The sequence below is a fragment of the Drosophila pseudoobscura genome, chromosome X (genome assembly GCF_009870125.1).
Source record: "Drosophila pseudoobscura strain MV-25-SWS-2005 chromosome X, UCI_Dpse_MV25, whole genome shotgun sequence".
Classification (NCBI taxonomy): Eukaryota; Metazoa; Arthropoda; class Insecta; order Diptera; family Drosophilidae; genus Drosophila; species Drosophila pseudoobscura.
Genome location: NC_046683.1, coordinates 17,558,216 through 17,578,643, shown reverse-complemented (window position 1 = coordinate 17,578,643; position 20,428 = coordinate 17,558,216). Strand labels below are relative to the sequence as shown.

General features: G+C 44.7%; 2 protein-coding genes across 3 annotated transcripts in view; both read right to left on the bottom strand.

The window, feature by feature from the left end:
• The window catches only part of vex (somatomedin B and thrombospondin type 1 domain containing protein vexed), a 113,690-nt gene extending 94,270 nt beyond the window's left edge, over nucleotides 1-19,420 (bottom strand). The window contains exons 1-2 of one of the 2 annotated variants that reach the window (XM_033381467.1): nucleotides 19,269-19,420; nucleotides 16,053-16,368 (exon numbers count right to left, since the gene is read on the bottom strand). In XM_033381467.1, coding sequence (XP_033237358.1) covers nucleotides 16,053-16,314 — 262 coding nt within the window. In that variant the 5' untranslated portion in view covers nucleotides 16,315-16,368; nucleotides 19,269-19,420. The remainder of the gene's footprint in view (nucleotides 1-16,052; nucleotides 16,369-19,268) is intronic. The other variant, XM_001354518.4, reaches the window with a different exon arrangement.
• Nucleotides 1,993-7,841, bottom strand: LOC6901188 (trichohyalin). The gene is made up of 2 exons (XM_002133853.3): nucleotides 3,576-7,841; nucleotides 1,993-3,503 (listed from the first exon to the last, which is right to left on the bottom strand). Exons 1-2 carry the CDS (start codon nucleotides 7,812-7,814, stop codon nucleotides 2,154-2,156), a joined length of 5,589 nt encoding a protein of 1,862 aa, XP_002133889.3. The 5' UTR covers nucleotides 7,815-7,841; the 3' UTR covers nucleotides 1,993-2,153.
• Nucleotides 19,421-20,428: the final 1,008 nt, after the last annotated feature.

Sequence of the window (20,428 nt, the reverse complement as noted above, 5' to 3'; positions counted from 1 at the left end):
CAATGAATGAAAATCTGTGGTATTCACAATTTCGAAGATATGGAAAATCCGAGAACGTAGATTGCAGAATCGAATAATTATTATAGCCAGAATAAAGACAATTATTTCCCATGGTTTACCCTCCCTCAAAAACACTCTTCTTCATTCCGTGTGCGCCCCCTGGCGGAGTGAGCGAGAAATGGTGATTCGTTGGTGAAAATAGAGCGAGAGAGAGTGTTAGCTTTGCCCGTGCAGCCCCAATCGTATTGAATTCCATTCAAATAATTGAATTAAATGCTGGTTTTAATCGGAAATACGCATTCGCCAGGCTCATATCCGATTTGTGCAATTCGGTCGGATCAGCTTTCTCCGCGTTCATATGTATATACTCGGATGGTATAATTCTCCATCAGGCCAACACGCAACTTCCTTTGCAGCCAGCGACTGTCGTCGATTTAATTAATTTGACATAATTTATTATGGCAAGGAAGGAGAGAGCACACAAAGGAAAACTGCTGATGACGTGAGGTAAAAAAGCCAGACTTGGAGCAGTTGTGAGTTGAGGTTAAGTGGTGAGAATAATGCACCACATACCCGTACAACAGAGCAGACAACTCCAAAAGCCACAGCCAGTCCCGAAACTGCTTTTTATACCACATCCCCCCTCACTTTTGGCGTCGCACAGAGGGTCCTTCGGTCATTGCAGCTTGCAAAATTAATAAAACATAATGTTTTTGAAGGGAAAATATTCCAAGACCACAGCATTGTCTTGAATTTTTTCAATAGATTGCTAAAAACTTTTAAAAATTAAATTTCTAAAAACTCATACTCTCATTATCCAAGGCGCTCCTCTGTAAAATACTTTCGTCTGAGGCCCCACTGTGCGAAGTGGAGCCCATAAATGCGTTGAAACCTGGGCAGATCAAGGGCAGGATCTGGCCAGGAGAGATGCAGCACAATGGCTTAAGTGTCGTGTTCTTATGTGCGATTTTCCATTTCCATTCACGTTGATTTTTCCCAAACTGAGCTCGACTTTAGGCGTCTCTGGCAGCGATGGCAGACCGAGGAGTACATTAAAATGAACATTGACACAGATGCATACAGATAAGGTAAATAAGCGGCCTGGGTGAGGTAGATAGCAGGATAGCACGATGAATGCTGGCAGCCCCCTCTGCTGACACGTCACCAGGCTGAAAAACTGCAAAAAACTGCGGAAAACTGCGAGAACGGCTACAAAGCACTCAATCGAAGACGTTAAAGGAGGTATTTGGGGTGTGCATGTGAGATATAGGCAACAATATTGTTATTTATCTCGCAAGATACAGTATACTTTGACAATATCTGGTCGTACAACCTTCTCGAAAGAGACGAGTAAGAGTACGGCTTTTGGAAAACCAGCGTACAATCAAAAGTGCTAAACATCTAAAGTCTAAAAATTAATAAAAAAAAAACTACCTCTAAAAGCTATATACAAAGAAAAACGGCTGTAATATGCGAAGGAACACATGACGTGGAATGTTCAAACTGACACTCGATTTAATGATTGGCGTTCGGTGGTCTTTACTGATGAAAAACCTTTTAATTTTGACGGACCTAATGGCTATCAATATTATTTTAATGATTTGCGAAAAGTTGAGCTGTATTAAAGCCGCCATCACAGTCGAGAAGGTGGAGTGCCATTCCCTTTTTTGGTACAATGGATTGAATTTTTATTGATCAGAAAATGAACGTTGAGCGCTTCAAAACACTGTTGGAATCCGTATTCACAAAGTGAAATGATCTTTTCGGATCAGTCCCATGGATTTTCCAACAAGATAATGCCCCGATTCATAGCGCTCGAGTAGTGAAGTCGTTTACTTCCACCATATTCTCCAGATCTTAACGTTATTGAAAATGTATGGGGCTGGCTGGCGCAGAAAGTATACGAAGGAGGAAAGCAACGTGCATGGAGCGAGATTTCCCTAAGCTACCTAGACTACGTGAAGTTATTGCGAAGAAGGGAGGCAGTACTCATTATTGAAATAATTTCTTTTATTTTTCTAATAAATCTAAGATTTACAATGGCTAAAAATTAAATTTTAATGTTACTTTTCCTTCAATTCTAGTGACCAAGAAAAAAGTAGTTTTAGTATTCCTGCGAAACATTTTATATACTTTTTTGTATATAGAACAAACTAATCTCGTGCCACGTTTTTAAGTCGCCGGCTGCTCCAGGCCGTGTAAGATTTGACGACAGTCTGGAATGCAGCTTGCACGAGGTCGTCCTCCACGTCACAATGGTCGCTGAAGCTTGCTTGTGTCAAGCTAATGAAATGGTCTGACAACTGTTTCCAATGCTGCTGGTGGGACTCCTTAGTAGCCCTGCAGGATTCTGCTAGGCTGCTGGTAGCCGTGTTCCGCTCTTCGTCCTCCAATTTGGCAGCCATCTGCAAGAGGTCAGGGACGTGCCACGCCTCAAACTGGCTGTTCAGGACACTTCGCAGGTGTTCCTCCAGGCTTGCATCCATCGTATCAATGCACTTGAGGAGGCTGCCAGTCAGTTGGCCACCACGACTGTGCAGAGCCTTGGATATTGTTTGGAAAATGCGGCCCGGTAGCTCCACTGCCCGCTGTGACTCACTGTGAATTATCTTTCTTAACGTGGAGGTTGGAAAGTCGAAGTCATGGGGCAAGTCCCCGAAATGTTCCGTCCATCTCGTTTCTTCTGGTTTCGGTTCCTGGGTCCTCCTTCCCAGTTGGAAAAGTCTGACCACATTTGCAGCCCCGCTCATCATTGACACCGCGATATGTTTTCCGCGGTTCCTTCTCCTAGCCTCGGCGATCTTTCTCTCCATCAGCGCATTATCGGTCTGCAGTCGCCGACACAGTGCCTCTGGGTCTTCATTGTCTTCTCCGTTTCCGGACAGAATGGGGCAGAAAGTATGACGCTCTTGGTGTCGGGACAGTCCCTTCCTGCGATTTAGCTGGTAGCTGGCCAACTTTGGACGAAAGCGCTTCCTTCCGTTTCGCGTGCAATAGCTCACTGGAGGAGAAACCATCTGAGTTTTCTTTGATTGCTGCTCAACTTCCTCTGCGTCCTGCTGCTGCTCCATCACGCAAGTCTTCTTCTGCGGACAGCTCATGCCCGGGACTTGATCCGGGACGTCGGTACTAGTCTCTGTATCGCCAACGCTAGTGCCTTCGTCGGTTTCCATAAAGCGAACCCATCGTTCGTGCTGTGACATGGAAGGTCTTGGAGCGAAGTACTCGAAACTTGAGCTGGAACGAGCCTTCGATTCACTACCAGCTTTCATCTTTGCTTCGTAGTACGAAGCGTACCAGGCTGCGGCCTGGTCCCCGATCCCACTGATGCTTTGCTGCTTACGCGGTAGTGGCCTGGTCGTCCGTTTTGTTTCTCTCTGCAATTCCTTTCCAGAATCGCTAGTCTGCTCCGACGTGGTGTGGGCGTGGTTCTCTGTGCACTCCTTGGGCGTGCTTTGGAGTGATGCGCTCGGTGCGCTCGGCGCTCGAGTGTGCTCGGATACCTGGTGGAGGAGGTTGACATATTTTGTGTGATCAGCGTCCTCCGGGATAGTTGCCAAACATCTGCCACTTACTTTTTGCGAGCGAGTCACGTTCTGGTTGAGCTCATGGAGTACCTGATAAAGACCCTGGATATCATTGATGGACTTGCTCCCTTCGTCTTGCGGCTGTGTCCAGGAACTGGGACGCCCCGTGGCCCTGCCCAGGAATCTCTTCCGGAAATCACAAAGAACTTCCATGAAAGCGTTGTCCGCTTCTGTCCGAGATACAGAGGGATGCGTCTGTCCAGTTACCGTTTCGCTCTCCTTTGTTTCCTTTTTCTGCAGGACCGCGGTTTTGGGGGAGCTCATCTCTCCTTTTGCGTATCCTGGGAGCTGCTCATTAAGCTCTTCTGTTTTTCCAGCTGTAGACGGCTTCTCTCTCAGATTCGCTCTCTTCGATCGCTTTTCCTCCAGTTTTGTTTGCTTGTTTTCCCTCCCTGTGACCTCCGTATCCTTGGACTCGAGCTCTTCTTTTTCTGCCCTTTTCAACTGCTCGTAAAATTGTTGCAAACTATCGACCTCTTTCCGTTCGAGCTCTTCGTCTTCTGCTCTCCCCTCGAACTCGTTACCGTTTCCACCAGATTTCTTTGGAAGATCTTCTGGGTCTTTACTCATTATTTCAAGCTTATTATTCTTTCGCGTACGAATTTCGATCTCCTTCTTAGACTTTTTCTGATCGAGCTCCATGAGTTTACATTTCAGCTCCACTTCTGTAGCTCTAGATTCGAGTTTTTCACTGCCGCTCTCATCGAGCTCTCCTGTGCCTTTGTCCTCTCCATGTCGCCGCTTAAACTCATCCTCCATCTCTCTTGCATAGAGCTCTTCTCTTTTTTTTATGTAATCTCTGAACTTGTGCTGGCTCTCATCTTCTCTCTTCTGTCGCTCCTCCTGCTGTGCGTGCGCCCTCCCTCTCTGCTCGCGGTCGAGCTTGTATCCCGAAGCTATTATTTTTGGTTTTTCTTCCTTCCTCTCCTTCTCCTCCTTCCGCTTGAGCTCTTCTCTTGGCAGACCTTCCGTTTCCTTACCATTTCGCATTCGGTCATCATTCGGGTGCTGTTCCCGTTCTAATTCTTCCTTCGTGGCTCTCCCAGTTGGCTCTTCCCTTACATTTAGACAGCTCTTCTTTCCGTATTCCATCATCTTGAGTTCCTTTCGAAGTCTGAGCTCCTCGTCCTCTGGTTCACGCGCTCGATCTGGTTCCTTGGCTCTCTTTTCTGGCTGTTCCTTTGTCTTGATCTGATTCTCCTTCCATTTGACCTGTTTTTTTTCGCTATTCTTCTGCACTTCTTCTTTTAAAATACGCTCCTGCTCTCGGAGCACCCGTTCGAGCTTTTTTTCACTGGATTTTCTTTCGACTTCTTCTTTTTCTATGTAATTTTTCAATTTTTCAATTCTCGAAAGCTCTTTGTGAAGAAGTCTGACATTCCCTGGATTTTCACACTCGGTCTTTTCTTTTCTGGACACCCTTTCGAGGTCTGTGCTTCTTTTGATTTGAATTTCCTTACTTTGTCTTAATTTTTCGCGCTCCTCGTGCGATCCTCGGTCCTGCACTGGCTGCTCCAGCTGGAGCTCTTCCTTGGATTTCTTTTCCGTGCCTTCTCTTCTTTTGGTCTCTTTTGTCTCTTCACGTCGAAGATCTTGCCTTTCTATCTTCTGCTTCTGCTTCTCTGGAGCACGAAGCTCCTCCTCCCGCTGTTCTCTCACGGCCTGTTCTGGCCAGGTCCTCAACTTAAGCCCATCTTTTTCTGCCACCTCTTTTCTTGAATTGTCTGGCTCTTGACTTTGATGTCGCGGGTTCTTCTCCTTCGATTGTCTTTTCTTCAGTGGTATATCCCACTGCGTTGCCCTGCCTCCCTCTCGTCGATTGTCCTTTTCCTCTACCGTCTGTGGACCAGTCGCAGCCGAAGTCATTTCTTCGATAAATATTTTCTTCAGTGCTCCCAGCGAAGGCCACTGTTGCCAGGGGCACGCTTTCATTATCTGACTTTCAATCATCAGCTTCTGCTTCTCAAGCTCCTTCCTTTCGCACTCTTCTTTTTCCCTCTTTATTGCCTCCTCATGCAGACGAAGGCTGGCTCTCTTTTCAAGGTCTTTCCTTGCTCGCTTCTCATTCGCATCTGCTAGTTCCATCTGCTCCCTTTTTCGCCTCTCCTCTGACTCTCGCCGTCTGAGCTCCTTCCTCTGCTGTGCTTCCTCGAGCGTATCATACCTGCTGGGCTTCCGTTCAGGCTCTTCTTTTGTTTTCAAAGCATTTCTGTCGTCTACCGTCCCTTGGCTTTGACGTCGTCTCTTAAATTTTTCCGATTGCAAAACCTTCAGCAGCAAATCCCATTGCATTTCCCTTCTTCTGTCCATTTGCTCCTCTTCCATGTCCCATTCCGTCGCCGACCTACTCTCGTGCAAAATGGTGTCTTCATCGGTGCATCCCTCCGGCGCTCCCTCCTTGACTATCCACTCCTCACACGACCGTTTCTTCACTATCCCACGGTCCTTTGGCACCTCCTTCTTTGCAGGCTCCATACTCGACTTCTTCTCCAGCTCTTTCCTTTCAAGCTTTTCTGTTGCCCTCTTCTGGTGCTCCTCTTCCCTGTTTTCAATGTCATTTGATTCTTTTCGTTTGATCTCTTCGCTCTCTCTCCTCTTCGGCTCCCATCGAATTGCGACCTCCTTCCGCTTTTCCGCTTCGAGCTGTCCTTCTCCACCATTACTTTTGAGTACTTTTCTTGCGTTCATCTCATTTATACTCTTTTGACTTTCGCGAACATCCGTCGGTCTCTGCTTTTCTTCCGACGTCACATTTTTAGGATTCGCATTCTTTTTCGTATACCCTCTTCTGGGTCCTTGCTCGTCCTTGCCCGCTTTCCCCTCTGCGCTGCTCTCCTCGTCTGAGCTCCTCTCAGGTGATCGCTGCCGGTGCCACTCGGGCTCAGGCATTTCCATCTCCATCTCAAGCATCTGTTGACGGTCGCGCTCTCCTTTGGCCAGCTTCTTGTTGTTGGCGTTGGCGTTAGAGCTGGAGTTCTTCTGCGGCTCCAAGCTGCAGCTCCTTACCACCTTGGGGTCGAGACGCACATTCTGCTGGCACACATCGCACATCCAGCCATCCAGATGGATGCGCAGGCCCAGACTCTCCTCGATTCTCACAGTCCCATTGCAAAGCCAACACGATTGCCGGCGAAGTAGATTGGCCTGCAGCTGGCGCCCGCTTTGGTTCCGTTCGAAGAGCGGTCGGCTGCGCTGGCCCTGTTCGCTCGACTTAGGCTCCCGGGGACGCTGCCTCTCCTTCCGGCTCTCGATCAGCTGGCGCTCGTGCTGGCGTCTCTCCTGCACTGTGCGGCTCCGCTCGCGGTGCTCCTTCTCGCGATCAGCCCGATTGCTGACGAGGAGCTCCTTCTCTTTCTGCTGCCGCTCGGCTCTGAGGAGCCGCTGCTGCTCGCGCTCGTACTCGCGCTGGATCCGCTCCCTGCGCTCCCTTTCCTTGCGCTCCAGGATCGTCTGGCGCCTGCTCTGGCGATATTGGTTGTTGCGCTCGGCCAACAGCGCACACGAAGCCGGTACATCCGTAAACTTTGCCTTCGTCTTAGCTTCGTTCTTTCCCTCCTTGCCGCACAATAACTCTTTATGTACCACGGTCAACACCATGGGCGGCTTCTGGGCCGGCTTTTGGGGCGGCTTGCGGCCTTCCTTGGACTTGGCTGCGACTGCGGCTGCCGATCGGAACTCTCTTAACTGCTTCTCCTCCCGCCTGTACTGCGCCTCGAGCTCGTCCAGCTGATAGATTTTCTGCCTCCACACTTGCTTCATAGCCTCCTTGCTGGTCTGGGGCTTGGGGGGATGAGCGTGGAGGGCGATGAGGCTCGCCCGCGAGGGCTTGGGCACCCGCAACGCCGTCGTACTTTGCCGCTTCAGGAGCCCGAGCCGCCGCAGCTGCTGTCGGCCCACCTCCCTTAGAACCGAGTGGAGCTCCCGCCTGTAGCTCTCCAGCTTCGTGAAGGGCGATGAGAGGCGATTCGACTCCCTCAATTGGTGGTGTATGAGCTCCAGTAAATAGTCGCGGGCCAGCGCCTCCTCCTTGTTGGTGTGGCCCAAGATGGCCAGCCACTTGGTGACCAGGCTCACGTCTCGGGGGTTCGGGCAATCTCGGGTCAGCCTCCGTATGAGCCCAATCTTCTGTTTGACGCTGACGCTCGTCTGTTTGTTCTGTGGGTGCTTCCCGACACCCGTCCCGTAATTTTCAGATGATTTCTTATTATTTTTACAGTCTATCTCCATTGTAGCTTTAGCTCTGAGAGTTTTCGAATAGGTTGACACCTAGCCAACTTTGTTCCATCCAACCTGACCTGGCACTGAATTTGACCCAGCTACGTAGATTTCCTCTGTTCCCAGTGAGGCGAACGAGGATGATACCCAAAGGCTGGGCTTCGACCCATTTTCATCATTCGATATAGACCTCCAGGGCCTATGTCTGTCCTAGATCTCTCTCCTAGACTATAGGAGCTAGAGCAATCGAATTTTGCATTCATCCTGTATCATAATATAACATACAAGTGTATTTCAAAATTCCGACCTGCCACCTTCCGCCCCTATAATGAATTAAAATCCGTGAAGATAAGATAAAACCGAAAACGCCGAATAATAAAGAATATCTATGTCTACCAGACTGGATTAAATCGGATCATTATAATCGTCAGAATGAACGAATGAAATTCCACGCTCTTACTCATTTTCAGTCTCTCTTTCACATACTCTTCCTCGTGCAGTGTGCGAGTGAAGAGTAGCGGCCCTAGCTGCGGTTCACAAAGTTCCCGCTCATTTAATGTTTTGCATATTCGTACACACTTGATCATAATAATAGGTACACGTTGAAGCTTTTCATTAATAATAAGTTGCATCGTACTTCATGTCGCGCGAAATACAAATTTCCTTGACTACTAAGAGCTGCAAATATACCAATAGCCGAGACTGAACCATTTTCTCTGATTTTTTTAGATATTTAAATATTTTGGACATTGTGGAAGAACTGTTATCAAGAATCATCTCTCCTATGGGAGAAAATAATATATATATAATATATAATATATATATATGTTTTATATAATATAAAAAATAAATAATAAAAAATAATAAATACGTAATAATAAAATATCGAAATAATTAGCTTTTGCTGATTATAATAGGTTTTTTCATCAAAGTTAATAAAGTCAAATTTCAATTGGTTAAATTTGTAACTTTCTATAAGTTTTTATAATAATATTGGGACAGAATTATATGGAAATTTGTTTCTATTGCATTTAATATTTTGATCTAGGTTGACCTTCCCATGGAAGTAGCCATGTTTAGTCGTTTCTGATCAAACTGATCGGTACTATGCATAGTGGGACATTCGACCATTCGACCAGCGTGCAAAACGAATACTTCTGAACGAAACAAAGGTCATAGGTTTATTCTTCTTAATTTTGTGTTAGTTTTCAACACCAACTTGTCTCCATCAAAAAATATATTCCTGAGTATTTCTGAAATTTTGTTTCATTCAATCATTTCAGCTTCTCATTCATTATGCGGTTTGATGTTTATATCTGTGACAGATCTATCATCCAAAGCGCTCAACCAGAAAAAGGACTTTTTCACATCTTTTCGGCTGATGCCCCACTGTGCGACCACGAGGACGAGCATGAATAAACTCAGCGAGTGAATACTTGCTACATATTTGCTCATGCGAGTGTGTAGTCTTCAACTCAAAGGATAGTTCATTCGGATGATCTTTATGTGTGAAGGTTTTTTCGCTCACCCGAGGCCCGAACACTTAAATGGCTGCGTCAATTACGCATGAAATACGAAAATAAAAAGGCAGAATAAAGATGCATGGGGAAATGTTTCGAACTCGATTGGTGTCCCCGCCCATGTGGAGCACACATGCTGCCTGTTGGCGAGCTGATTAGCGTGAATTATGGGAGTTTGACGAGTTCCTTGGGCAGGTCCCTTATAACAGGCCATTCGACAGTTCCGTTGACCCTCGTTGGGACCCTTGGGACACGGACGGCACAGGGCATGTGAGGGACCTGGGACATAGTACCTATTATTTTCACTGGTTTCATTCATGTATTCCTCCGCAAAGGCGACTTGATTGATTGAGGCACCAGTAGCACGTACAGATGGACGTATGGTAGTACCTATGTAGATGTATGTATGTGTGTGTGTGTCACTACGCGAATTTTTGTGGCTCCTTACACTGGTCAACAAAACCTTTTCTTGAAAGGGAGCGATACTATCTTTTTCTGATAGGTTTCGGGGTCAAAAAATGTTTAATGAACTATGATTTTGTTTTAGAGGGGGGCCAGTGGGGTTTTTTCAGAGGTAAGCTTGCGTTTTTGCACATAACTTGTGGATACTCCGCCGAAATTTGAGGAACTTAGTAGTTTTGAAAAGCCAAAGAATGCAGCTCCTAGTCGGTACTGTACATGTTGTACCTTAAGCGTACCGTCTGGAAAATATGAGGCATTCAAATGAAAAATTGATATTTTTATGCGGTATTTTTTATGCTTTTTTCCTTCGACTTCAGGAAAATAAATAAATCAAAAATAAATTCGATTCTTGTCGTTTTTCGATGCAATTTGATGTGTAGCATATTAAAACTAGGAGGAAAAACGCAAGCTTACTTCTGGAAAAAATCTTAAACAAAAAAAAATCCATCCACAAAAATACCGTTATTAATTTTACATTTGGGAGCCACATATCTATCAGAAAAGGTATATCTGATTCCAGAGTTTTTTTGGCTGTTGAATGGTGTTATCCAAAACGAATCTCAGAGCAAAAGCTCATCATTTCCCAATCCTCGGACTCGTTGCTATCTATCCCGCCAGCAGTGTCCTCGTCTTCAATTCGAACAGAACATTATGACCCGACTGGGCCCTGTTGTTGACTATCGTTTTTCTTTTCAACTTGACAGCTATGGCTTCATACGCATTTATTTTACTTTGTGCCCTCCGTCGCACTGTGGGCCACCAGCCGAAATGAGGTGGCAAAAATATAATATTTTTAAGTTTGCAAGCATATAACCCAATGCAAAGCTAGAATTCCTGTAAAAAATGTTGTCATTACAAATCTTGGGAACAGTTTTTCTTATATTATCATTGAAATAGTGAACCACCCTGATTCTACATGCATACATACATATGTATGTACATATTCCAGAGAGCGCAGCATAGATCAGATGAAGCTTTTATCAATGAAAGCTCATCTCTCGGGAGTACGACGAACCGTGCACGTGAGAGCTCAGCTTAAGACAGGGCAAAGCTTTTATAAAGCTTTATCTTAGCTCAAAAAGGTTAACCATGCTATTCTATAGTATAACCTTCTGTGCTTTGATCTATGATCTATCTGAGGGTACAGCTAATAATGCCAAGTGCATGCTGCATATAAGGAAATTAGTCCAAAAGCAACAAAAACGTGGTGTAATGATTACATAAAAGATATTTAGTAAAGTATTACAAGGATGCCTATGTATATTACAATAAACAACACAACAGAAAACTTAATCCAAGGTACGATTGTGATAAAAGTCGGTCTTGGGTGGTGGGCCAACCCAGAGAACCTCAGCACCCCCTTTGGCTGTTCGACTTTGCCTGCCGGACAGCTATCAATGCATCTATATAGACCCAAATCTTTCTACATATATACTTTCACATATATCACCCACTCACATTGTAGTAGTCAATTTGTGCCTCATTATTACTGAAAATACAATCTTATATAGTGGCCGATCTGTGATTTTCTTTGTGGTTGTTGCGCCGTGTTTCCAAAATCCAAAAGCAACAACGACATAGCAGCTTCCCAGTTTAATTAACTTTCTTAGATCTTCTCATTAAATTTCCATTCCATAAATAAATTAAAAAACAAAAACAAAAACATATTAAAATTCATAAAGCTGGCCTAATGCCCTAAATTGTAAATAAATATGACATTAGGCTAAGAATTCCATTAGGTTAATTAGGGTCTGATTGTGCCAATAAAAGGGTATTCCCAAAATAACGTTTTATGATGCTTTCTCTTTGTTTTTGCGATTCCTTTTCTGTTTCTCCATCAGCCTCTTTGCCAGCGATATCTTGGGCCCAACGACACCTGTAGGCATACATTTATATACACCGATACACCTACGTTCATGCCAATAGACCCTAGCACAGCGATACGAATTTATAATTAGCTTTATTGTACCTTAAATACTTACTACCAACCTTTCATCAGTTGAAGAGCAGTTGTACCATATTTTTTGTCATTCCGTCTTTAGCCAAACTAAAAAATAAGATCCCACGCGAGTTGTTATTCCCAATTCGGCCCTTGCCCCTTCTGCTCGCTTTTCATTTATTTCGTAACATCGCACCACAAATAAAGCTGCGTACTCAGAAGGACACTAGCAAGAGTCAAAAAGTCTGCATATATTTGTTTACATGCATTATTTATATGTAATTCCGTTAATTCTTTGCCGCAAAAGGACGAATTTCGCAGTTGACAGAGGGTGTCGTGAACATGCACTTACTATCCACGTCATTCGTTTTAGTTGGGGACCATTCCTGCCTTCCTCGAACTGACGACAGATAGCTCAATGCTTGGCATTTAGAGGTGCTCATCTGAATCATTCACTCGCAGACGGAAACCATCTACTCCTTCGTCAGCATCTGAACTCATTTGATTCATTTACCCGTCCGTAGCTCTGTTCTCTCCGAAACACATGCCATTCATTGTCTTGCTCAGACGTTGTCTGCGGGACGAACTACCTCCTGCCCTGACAGGGCCAACAGGCAAATGAATGTCAAACGTCGCGACGCGCCGCGCCGTGTTTTCTGTCATTGTCTGCCGGTCTTCCTCATTGTTGTCTCCTCTCTAGGAGTATCTGTACCTGTGGCGGCATTCCCTCCCCTTCCTATCCCCCACAAACGTTCCAGGGCGTAGTGTACAGTGGGCGGAACGGCCAATATGGCGGCAAAAAAGAACAATAGTTCATATACATATACATATGTATATTTCAAAGTTTGCCTAATGGTTATACAATTTTCAAAATTATCAGATATCATTTTGTTCTGAAGCGGAGATATACAAATTCAATACATTATCTTCCAAATAACATACATATTATTTAGTACTAAATGAGCAACCGCTTTATCAAGATAACCACATTTCTTATTGAATCTAAGTTTTTTTTTGATAACTTGCACAAAACCCGATGAAATAAACGAGTGCGAGATAGAGTATAGATTCGTTAATAAGTATAAAGAGCTAGAGTTTTTTCAAGACTTCAGTTGGATTCCTTGGATCAGGACTTGAGTGGAAAACTTGCAGAATCTTGTTGATTTCGATCCTCTTAGGGTTACAAGGCCCAAGTATGGCTAGGTCTGGACGATCATATTGCCATCCTTCCAACGTTACTGATACCTCAGCAGCTCATCATCGGTCCAAGGAAATTATAAAGAATCTAATCAATTCTCCGATGATTGCTCGCTTCGTTTTCGGAGGGTGAGCACTGCGCTGATTAGAATCCGAACATCCCCGAATGAACCGCCCTTCAAGTTTATATTTGTACAAATTGATGGCCCGGTCAAGTCGTTCAGGGGTTCTATTCGAACTACAGTCAATAGTTTATTTGACTTCACTTTACGGGCTGGTTGGCCGTTTGTGCCCACAGTGCACTGTGAGGTGATCCAAGTGAGGCGCCACACAGTTGCCAGCAGGAGTCTCAGTGGTGTGTAACTTCGAATTAAATCAAATTAAATGAAAAATTAAATAAGCTTCTGGCGCGGCCTTCTGCGGCTCTTCACCTCCAGCTACTGATCCTGCCTGTGTAATTCTGGTTTCTTGGCACAGACGCGGTTTGTAATTTGTATTTATTTTTTTACTTTTACTACTTTTTGTTCGGGTTCCTCTTTTATATTTTTTGTCATCTTTTAGCTTGTAGCCGCAGCTGGCACGAAAAATTCCAACATTGGGCAAAGTCCCTATCTGTGCCAGTGCATCCTTCCGCCCCATCCCTATTGCTCACTCGCCCCCTCCTTCCGTTGCCTGTCCACGCGTCTTTCTACGAGTATCTCGCATGTCTGCGTCTTATTTAATATGGAAGGCCGGCGTATGTTCGTTGACTTTATTTGTTGTATGTAATAAAATTAAAGCCCTTTAGCCATTGTATTCTCCCCTAACCCCGGCTGGCACGAGACTCGACGTGCCGATACTTAGTACGGCACTCGATACGGTACTCATATATACATATAGTATATTCGCATATTCGTTATGTATATGTATGTACTTGCATTATGATTTAGTCGTAAGCTCTATTGGTGCTCATCAGGATGGGTATATCCAATCGTCTCTTGATGCTGATCGAGCCTCATACGATGCCTGTGTGGGCTATGTGGGGTCTGGTTATTAAATACATTGTCACAAATTGTACACATACATACATATACTCCTGTGGTCTCTGAGTACCGGGTATTAAGCCAGGCACAAAAAAAGAAGTGCAGAAGAACAAATTGTATCTGTAGACACGAACACACACACACACACGCGCACATGGACCCAACGAGCCATGAATGTAGACTCTTAGCTAGGGATATGGCCATTAAGTTGGTCTTTTTACGACCATAGTCGTAGTTATGTCTGGAGCCGCAGTCATGTCGAGGATTCCGCGTTCAATTTGGCCCTCCATGCTAGTATTGGTAAGTGTAAGTGTGTGCGTGTGCTGGTGTGTGCGTGTGTGCGTGTGTGCGCTTCTATTTGTGTTCTTGGGTGCCTCCATGTGTCGGTAAGTTTGCCCATCACTTAAGTTTGGCCTTTGATAATGAACTCTCGCCAACTCTCTGAAGTTGGCCAGAACAAGCGGCGCTTAAAAACCACCGCAAGCAGCAAACCATGCCCACCCAACCAATTTCGCCTCCCCTCTCCGACTGACGGCAGGACGATTACGATAATACAATAATTTCATATTCAATTACAATTATGTATGATTTCTAGCGGCATTAAGCGAACTTTTTCTATTTTAAATTTTGTCAACCGGTTTTTCCAATGAACCTGTCTACGAAACCCAACCTTTTCTTTCACATTTTAGCTATTAAACAAATTTTTAAGAATAAGCAGATAACACACTATAACGCTTCTGCGTGAGCAGTATTCCAGTATATGTGCGCAGGAATATGTGCAAAATATCCCCTTGTTTCTGGCATAAATACAATTTTTGTTATTCCGAATTTGAAAAGTATAATTTGTCTGAAGTTCAAATGCCTGAGAGACTATTAATAGAATGTATTCAGAGTAATAGATTATATGGCTAATTTAAAGTTTAATTCTTTAGATCAGAAATAATATACGTTTTTTTGTGTTCTATGAAAGAATACTTTGAAATGCTTGTTAGATAAAAGGACTCAAGCTCAAATATATAGAATAAAAGCCGAAAAGTGCCCATAGTGGCCATAATGCTTGTTAGATAAAAGGATTCAAGCTTAAATATATAGAATAAAAGCCGAAAAGTGCCCATAGTGCCCATAAGGCTAGTTAGATAGAAGCATCCGTAGCTCCGCACAATTGATGAGTTTACTCACAATGTAAGTGGCTTCGCAGCAGCGCGACGTGGGTCGCCAGGCAAATTGCAGAAAGCAGTTTGCTACACACCCGCAGGCCGAAAAAATTCCCCATTCAAAGCCCTTGAATAAAATACAAGAACTAAAAAGAAAAAAAAAATAAAACTGATGACTGGCTCTGTGCTGTGCTGCGGCAGTCGTCAGTTTTTGTGTTTTGTTTGCGCTTTCGACTGCGACTTTTGATATCTTCAGCTTCAGAGCAGCAGCTTGTTAAGCAGCAGCAGCTGCCGGACAGTTTGAGAAAGTCGATTCAGCGACCCAAAATAAATAAAGATTGACTGCCACCTTCTCCGGGCGGACAACGTCATTATTGTGGGGCTGTGTAATCAATTTCCCTTCTACCCACATTCATACATACGTACTGTATGTATGTCTTAAGCCATCTAATATCCCTCAGTTGATGGTAAGTTAAAGATACAAAAGAATACCTTGAGATAAAGTGTAGCCATCGATAGTCTCAGCAAAGTCTTATGTCGCAAGGCCACGGGCGACGCTCTCGATCCTCTGTTATCGCTAGAATAACAGATGGGGGTTGATAATGGCCCCCAGTCAAACCCGCTAGTAATGCACGTATAGATCGTACTAAAGAACATTTAATATTACCATGATAAATCAATTAAATCACAAATAAAACCACTCATTAACCGAGTATCTTAATGCCGGAGAACGTGCTCGTTGACGGTGTTTCGATGGATGGTTCTTGTTCAGACAGTTCTAACAAAGAATATTCAAGATATTTATGTCCTTAGATGTTATTGGATAGCAGCAGGACACTACAAACGATGCCTTGCTCAATCACTTCAAAGCGCAGCACATGACGGCATGTGAGTGACACGTGAATTCAAAATTTTGTCATTAAGTGACAGAAATTACCCCCAAGCTTCGTACTTACCCCCACAGTGGTCCTTGAAGTCCTCGCAGCAGTCGCCCAGCTTGAGGCACGCGTGATCGCAGTAGCAGGGCTTATCGCTCAGGTCCTCAATGATGGCGTTGACGGGGGCCTTCTGCACCACGCACGAGGAGTCGCGTCCGTTGCAGCAGAGCTGCGCCTCGCGGCAGGACCCGCCCGCTGCCGGCGGGAGCGGCATGGCCGTGGCCAGCAGTAGTAGCAGCATCAGCCCTGGACACGTAAGTGGCTTCGACTCCATCGACATTCTTGAGCAGCACTGATCTGACCGAACCAAGTCTGGAGTCCCTGTAGCTCGAACCTATGTATACGCAGGGCACATATGATTGGGTTGGGTTGATTTTGGCCCTTGGCACACACACACACACACACACACACACACATACACATACGCTTCAAGCAATGTATTAGTGTGGAAATTAAATTTACGTCCAAGAGCGGAAATTAAAACAAAAATTGAATTATGGGAATTGTGTGATAACGGGCCGTGATGGGCCGGGGGGGTTGGTTGGCGGGGGGTGTTGGATCCGGTGGTAATCGGAATTCTTGCTGGATATGGAGCTAGGGCTGGTAAATCGAACCAACGAAATCCAAGAAACAATCGGCCAAATACGAAAGGGGCGCACGAGGCAGAAGGGCAGTCGGAGGCATTACGAAAAAAAAAGAAAAAAACAAAAAATCGACAACGCACAAATATGAACTCTAAGCACGGCAAACGAAATCAAAGTAGGTCGAGCACCTCACTCGAGGGGGAGGCGGTAACCCGCTACCTTTTGACTGTAAATCAATGCCGCCAAGGAAGTAGCCGGGGAAGGGGGGCGGCAACGACTGTGAAACGGTCCCGGGCTAGTCTACTTTGCATAAAATATTGTTCAAATGCCAACAATGGAGAGCCCGTCGCCATCCCCATTCCCACCGCCATCACCATCCCCATCGCCGTGTCCGAGGCCAGGCCAGGCCTTGTTTGGGATAATAAAACAAGAATTTCAATTTTCATAAATCGTTGTCAAAAAGAATCACGGCAGAGACAATGAGAGTTTAACAGCTGCGGCAGCGTCCCAGCCGAGTCCGAGTCCGAGTCCCAGTAGGACTCACAAATCCCACACACACTCCTGCTTCCAGCTCCAATCTCGTGCAAGTGAATGTCGTTGGGTACTCGCGACACTCGTAAGTCCTTCTCTTCACTTCTCCATGTGACCGGGAGGATTCAATCGAATCGTAAAGTGCGCTGCCATGGCGCGAAGCGGAGAATCCCTCCACTCTATTCCCTGCGTCCTGGCTGATTTAAGTACTCGCACTTAAAACAAAGGGATTCGAGGCTACAGATTTTGCCACAGTTTATAAATATGTATCGTACATCCATACATATGAACTGAATATTACTGTGTTTAATTTTGCAAAATATCCAACGTTCCCAAACGGACGAATAGGTCCATTGTGCTGGAATAGCTTTCACTTATCTCATCCACTTAGTTACGTGCTGGAAGAAAGGACTTTCAGAAGTCAACTCCCATATTAGCCTGTAGCGTGTTGAACGGACTAGAAGGCCTACAAATGAGCCATCATTTGCATAATTTGTCAAACGAAAAGCCACCACATCGGGCACACAGACTCGTAGTCCAAGGGTTCCCACTGAATGTGATCACACACATTTATTACCAGACAGACAGATCTACAACTGGAGCCCACACAACTTCCTGATCAAAAATTGTCACAGGTACGTCTACGTATGAAAGAAGAACTACAAACAAACATAGCACTAATTTTGGAAAATCTTTGAGCTATCTATTTGAGTGAAATTTGATCCTGGACTTTGAAGAAAAAACTCCCAATCAGAAATCAGAATCAGCATCAAAAAGTGATTCAAAGCGAATGTTTCGTGGAGTACTTCTAACTTTTTCTTTATTTTTAGGGAAAAAAGCCACAGTACATTGGCTACAAATTGACCATATGGAGAAGCTCAATGTATCTCGTGTACACTGGACCCATTCACGAATCTGTTCGAGCATCAGTACCCGGTATCCATTCACCCATTCATTGGTCCTTTAGCGTGTGACTCCGGCGTGCATTCGCGTGGTCGTTTCCATTTCCCAGCACCTAACTATCTAATGAATGCATTGGCCGGTGTTTTCAAAATCATGTTGCCAAATTTGTCGCAGAGTCCCCAGACTCCAGGGACATCGGATGAGACCCAACAAAGCATTGACATCAGATAATAAATGACACTATGCCACGGCCAAACTCACGTTCCGGAGCTCCAAAAATCCATGACAACGTTTTTAAATTGGTATTTTTTTAAACTTTTTCCAAAGATAAGCTTTTTTTGGATAAAATAAAATATCTTTTTTGGAAACATTTTCTTTTTAAATGGAAAATTTATGTTTTTTTTGCGGTATTTTTCTCGAAAGTCAAAATAAACTAAAATATTATTAATTAATAAACGTCGCGTCATCTAGGGCATCTTGGTAACATATGTACCTATCGGTACCTCTGGCTCAGTTTATTTTTGAACAGAAATAATAGAATTGATTTCCAAGGTATAAATCGAACGGTGGCATAGTTATAAACGATGCCTCAGCCAAGTTTTGTGAAAATAATAGTTCTGCATTTGAAAGACTACTATTTCCAAAAACGGTAAGCTTAAGCTGCAGAGTTTTGAGGTAAGATTGATAGCTGCATTCGCAAACTTTCATAAGAAATGAGAAGTTGTTCAAAGCCAGGTGTAAAACACTCAAGTTACTCAAGTTATGTGAAAAAACGCAGATTACTTCTGAAAGAAAACATTAGTTATCCGCAGAACGCAAATGGCCGGGGGAAAATGAAAATACAAAACCGAAGCGGTCCTCTGACGAGACCCCGAAAATCCAAAAACAAAGTAAACTAAATTGTGGGCGAATATCCATATGTATAAAATGTATCCTCTGGTCGTGTGTGTTTGTGCGTGTGTCACAGCCCGACATAAATGTCCTTTAATGATTAATAACTTTTTCACTCCTTTTCGCGCGCACACCGATACGCAGCCACGGTCGCGGGGCAAAGGATGCGACACAAAAGCGGTTAAGTTTCACTTATAAAAAAAAATTCAAAACAAAAAAACACCATCAGAGGCGGCTACGTGCTCCCCAACTAAAAATCCAATAAACGCGAAAGCCAGTCACCAGGAACAACAGCAACAAGAACAACAACAGCAAGCAGACTAACGATCTTTGCCACAGGATTTTCCACACTTCAAACGCTTTCTTACGTCCTTTTGCCGCGTGCGTTGTCGGCGCTCCGTTGAATCCCGTTACGGTCCGCTCCGTTACAAGTGCGCACGATAGCCGGCCGACGACTGTGCTGCTGCTGGCCGTGTGGTGAGTTATAAGGCTCCACTCTGCCTGACGCCAGGAGCAGCAGTGCAGCAGCGCCAGCCTTTCGGCTGCCCCTTGCGACTCGTGCGACTCGTGCGACACGCTCGGCTCCACTAGCCATCCACCACGCGCTCCATCCAAGGCCCGTGCATTGGAGCTGCTGCTGTTGCTGCTTCGTTGTCGCTGTCGTCGCCGCTGCGCTGTGGGACTTTCCCTTTGCTCAGGCATACCAAAGCCGATGGTAAGGTCCTTCCATGGTGAGTTTTTCTTGTGCTTGCCGCTGACTGTCAGAGTTGCAGGCAAACGAGTATCGGGCGACAACCTGCCGTGATTACCAGAACCAAGGATGATAGCGCCGGCGTTAATGTTCCATAAACCACTCCGCTCCAGTTCGGGGAATTGGGTGTTCTGTGTTCACAGAAATTATATACGTGAGAGTCAATTTTCGATGAACGAAACAAATTGTATTCCAAAACTTCTCACAAACCGCTTAAAGGGCGAAGATCTATGTCAAATCTTCCTCGTTCAGTGAGCGCCTTCCCGGGCGGACTGATCGAGGTAATACAGCCAGTACTTCGTTGAAGAGAGACTGAAAACAATACAAAATAATTACTGTAGCTCGCAATTAATCGTGTTCAGTTCTTTATATTGCAATCTGCTCACTGACAAAACAGAAAAACACCATCCATGCAAAATCGCTCTCTCACTGAGCAGAAATGTTCGATCATCTCGGGCGGTACAGCGATGATTTCGGCACAAATGTTTGCTTTGGCACCGGAGGAGTCGAATCTGGAGATGGAGATCTGGGAGGCCAGTCAGTCAACGATTAATTTGATTAACAAGCCATGTCTATTAAACGGTTATTCGGTAGAATTTTAGCCATGAATCGCTTCAAAAAAACTGTAATAGTAATAGTACTGTAATAATGCACAGTACTCTACAAATATTCGTTAACTTCTGTTTACTGGAAAAACTTTGCTGATGTCGTATTTAAAATTCTAAATAAATTGC

What these genes read in the sequence shown, in the direction of transcription:
- LOC6901188 (XM_002133853.3), bottom strand. Translation starts at nt 7,814, where the DNA reads ATGGAGATAGACTGTAAAAATAATAAGAAATCATCTGAAAATTACGGG. An exon ending in ACGTGACTCGCTCGCAAAAA is followed by an intron (nt 3,504 to 3,575) that starts GTAAGTGGCAGA and finishes CTCCTCCACCAG; the next exon opens with GTATCCGAGCACACTCGAGC.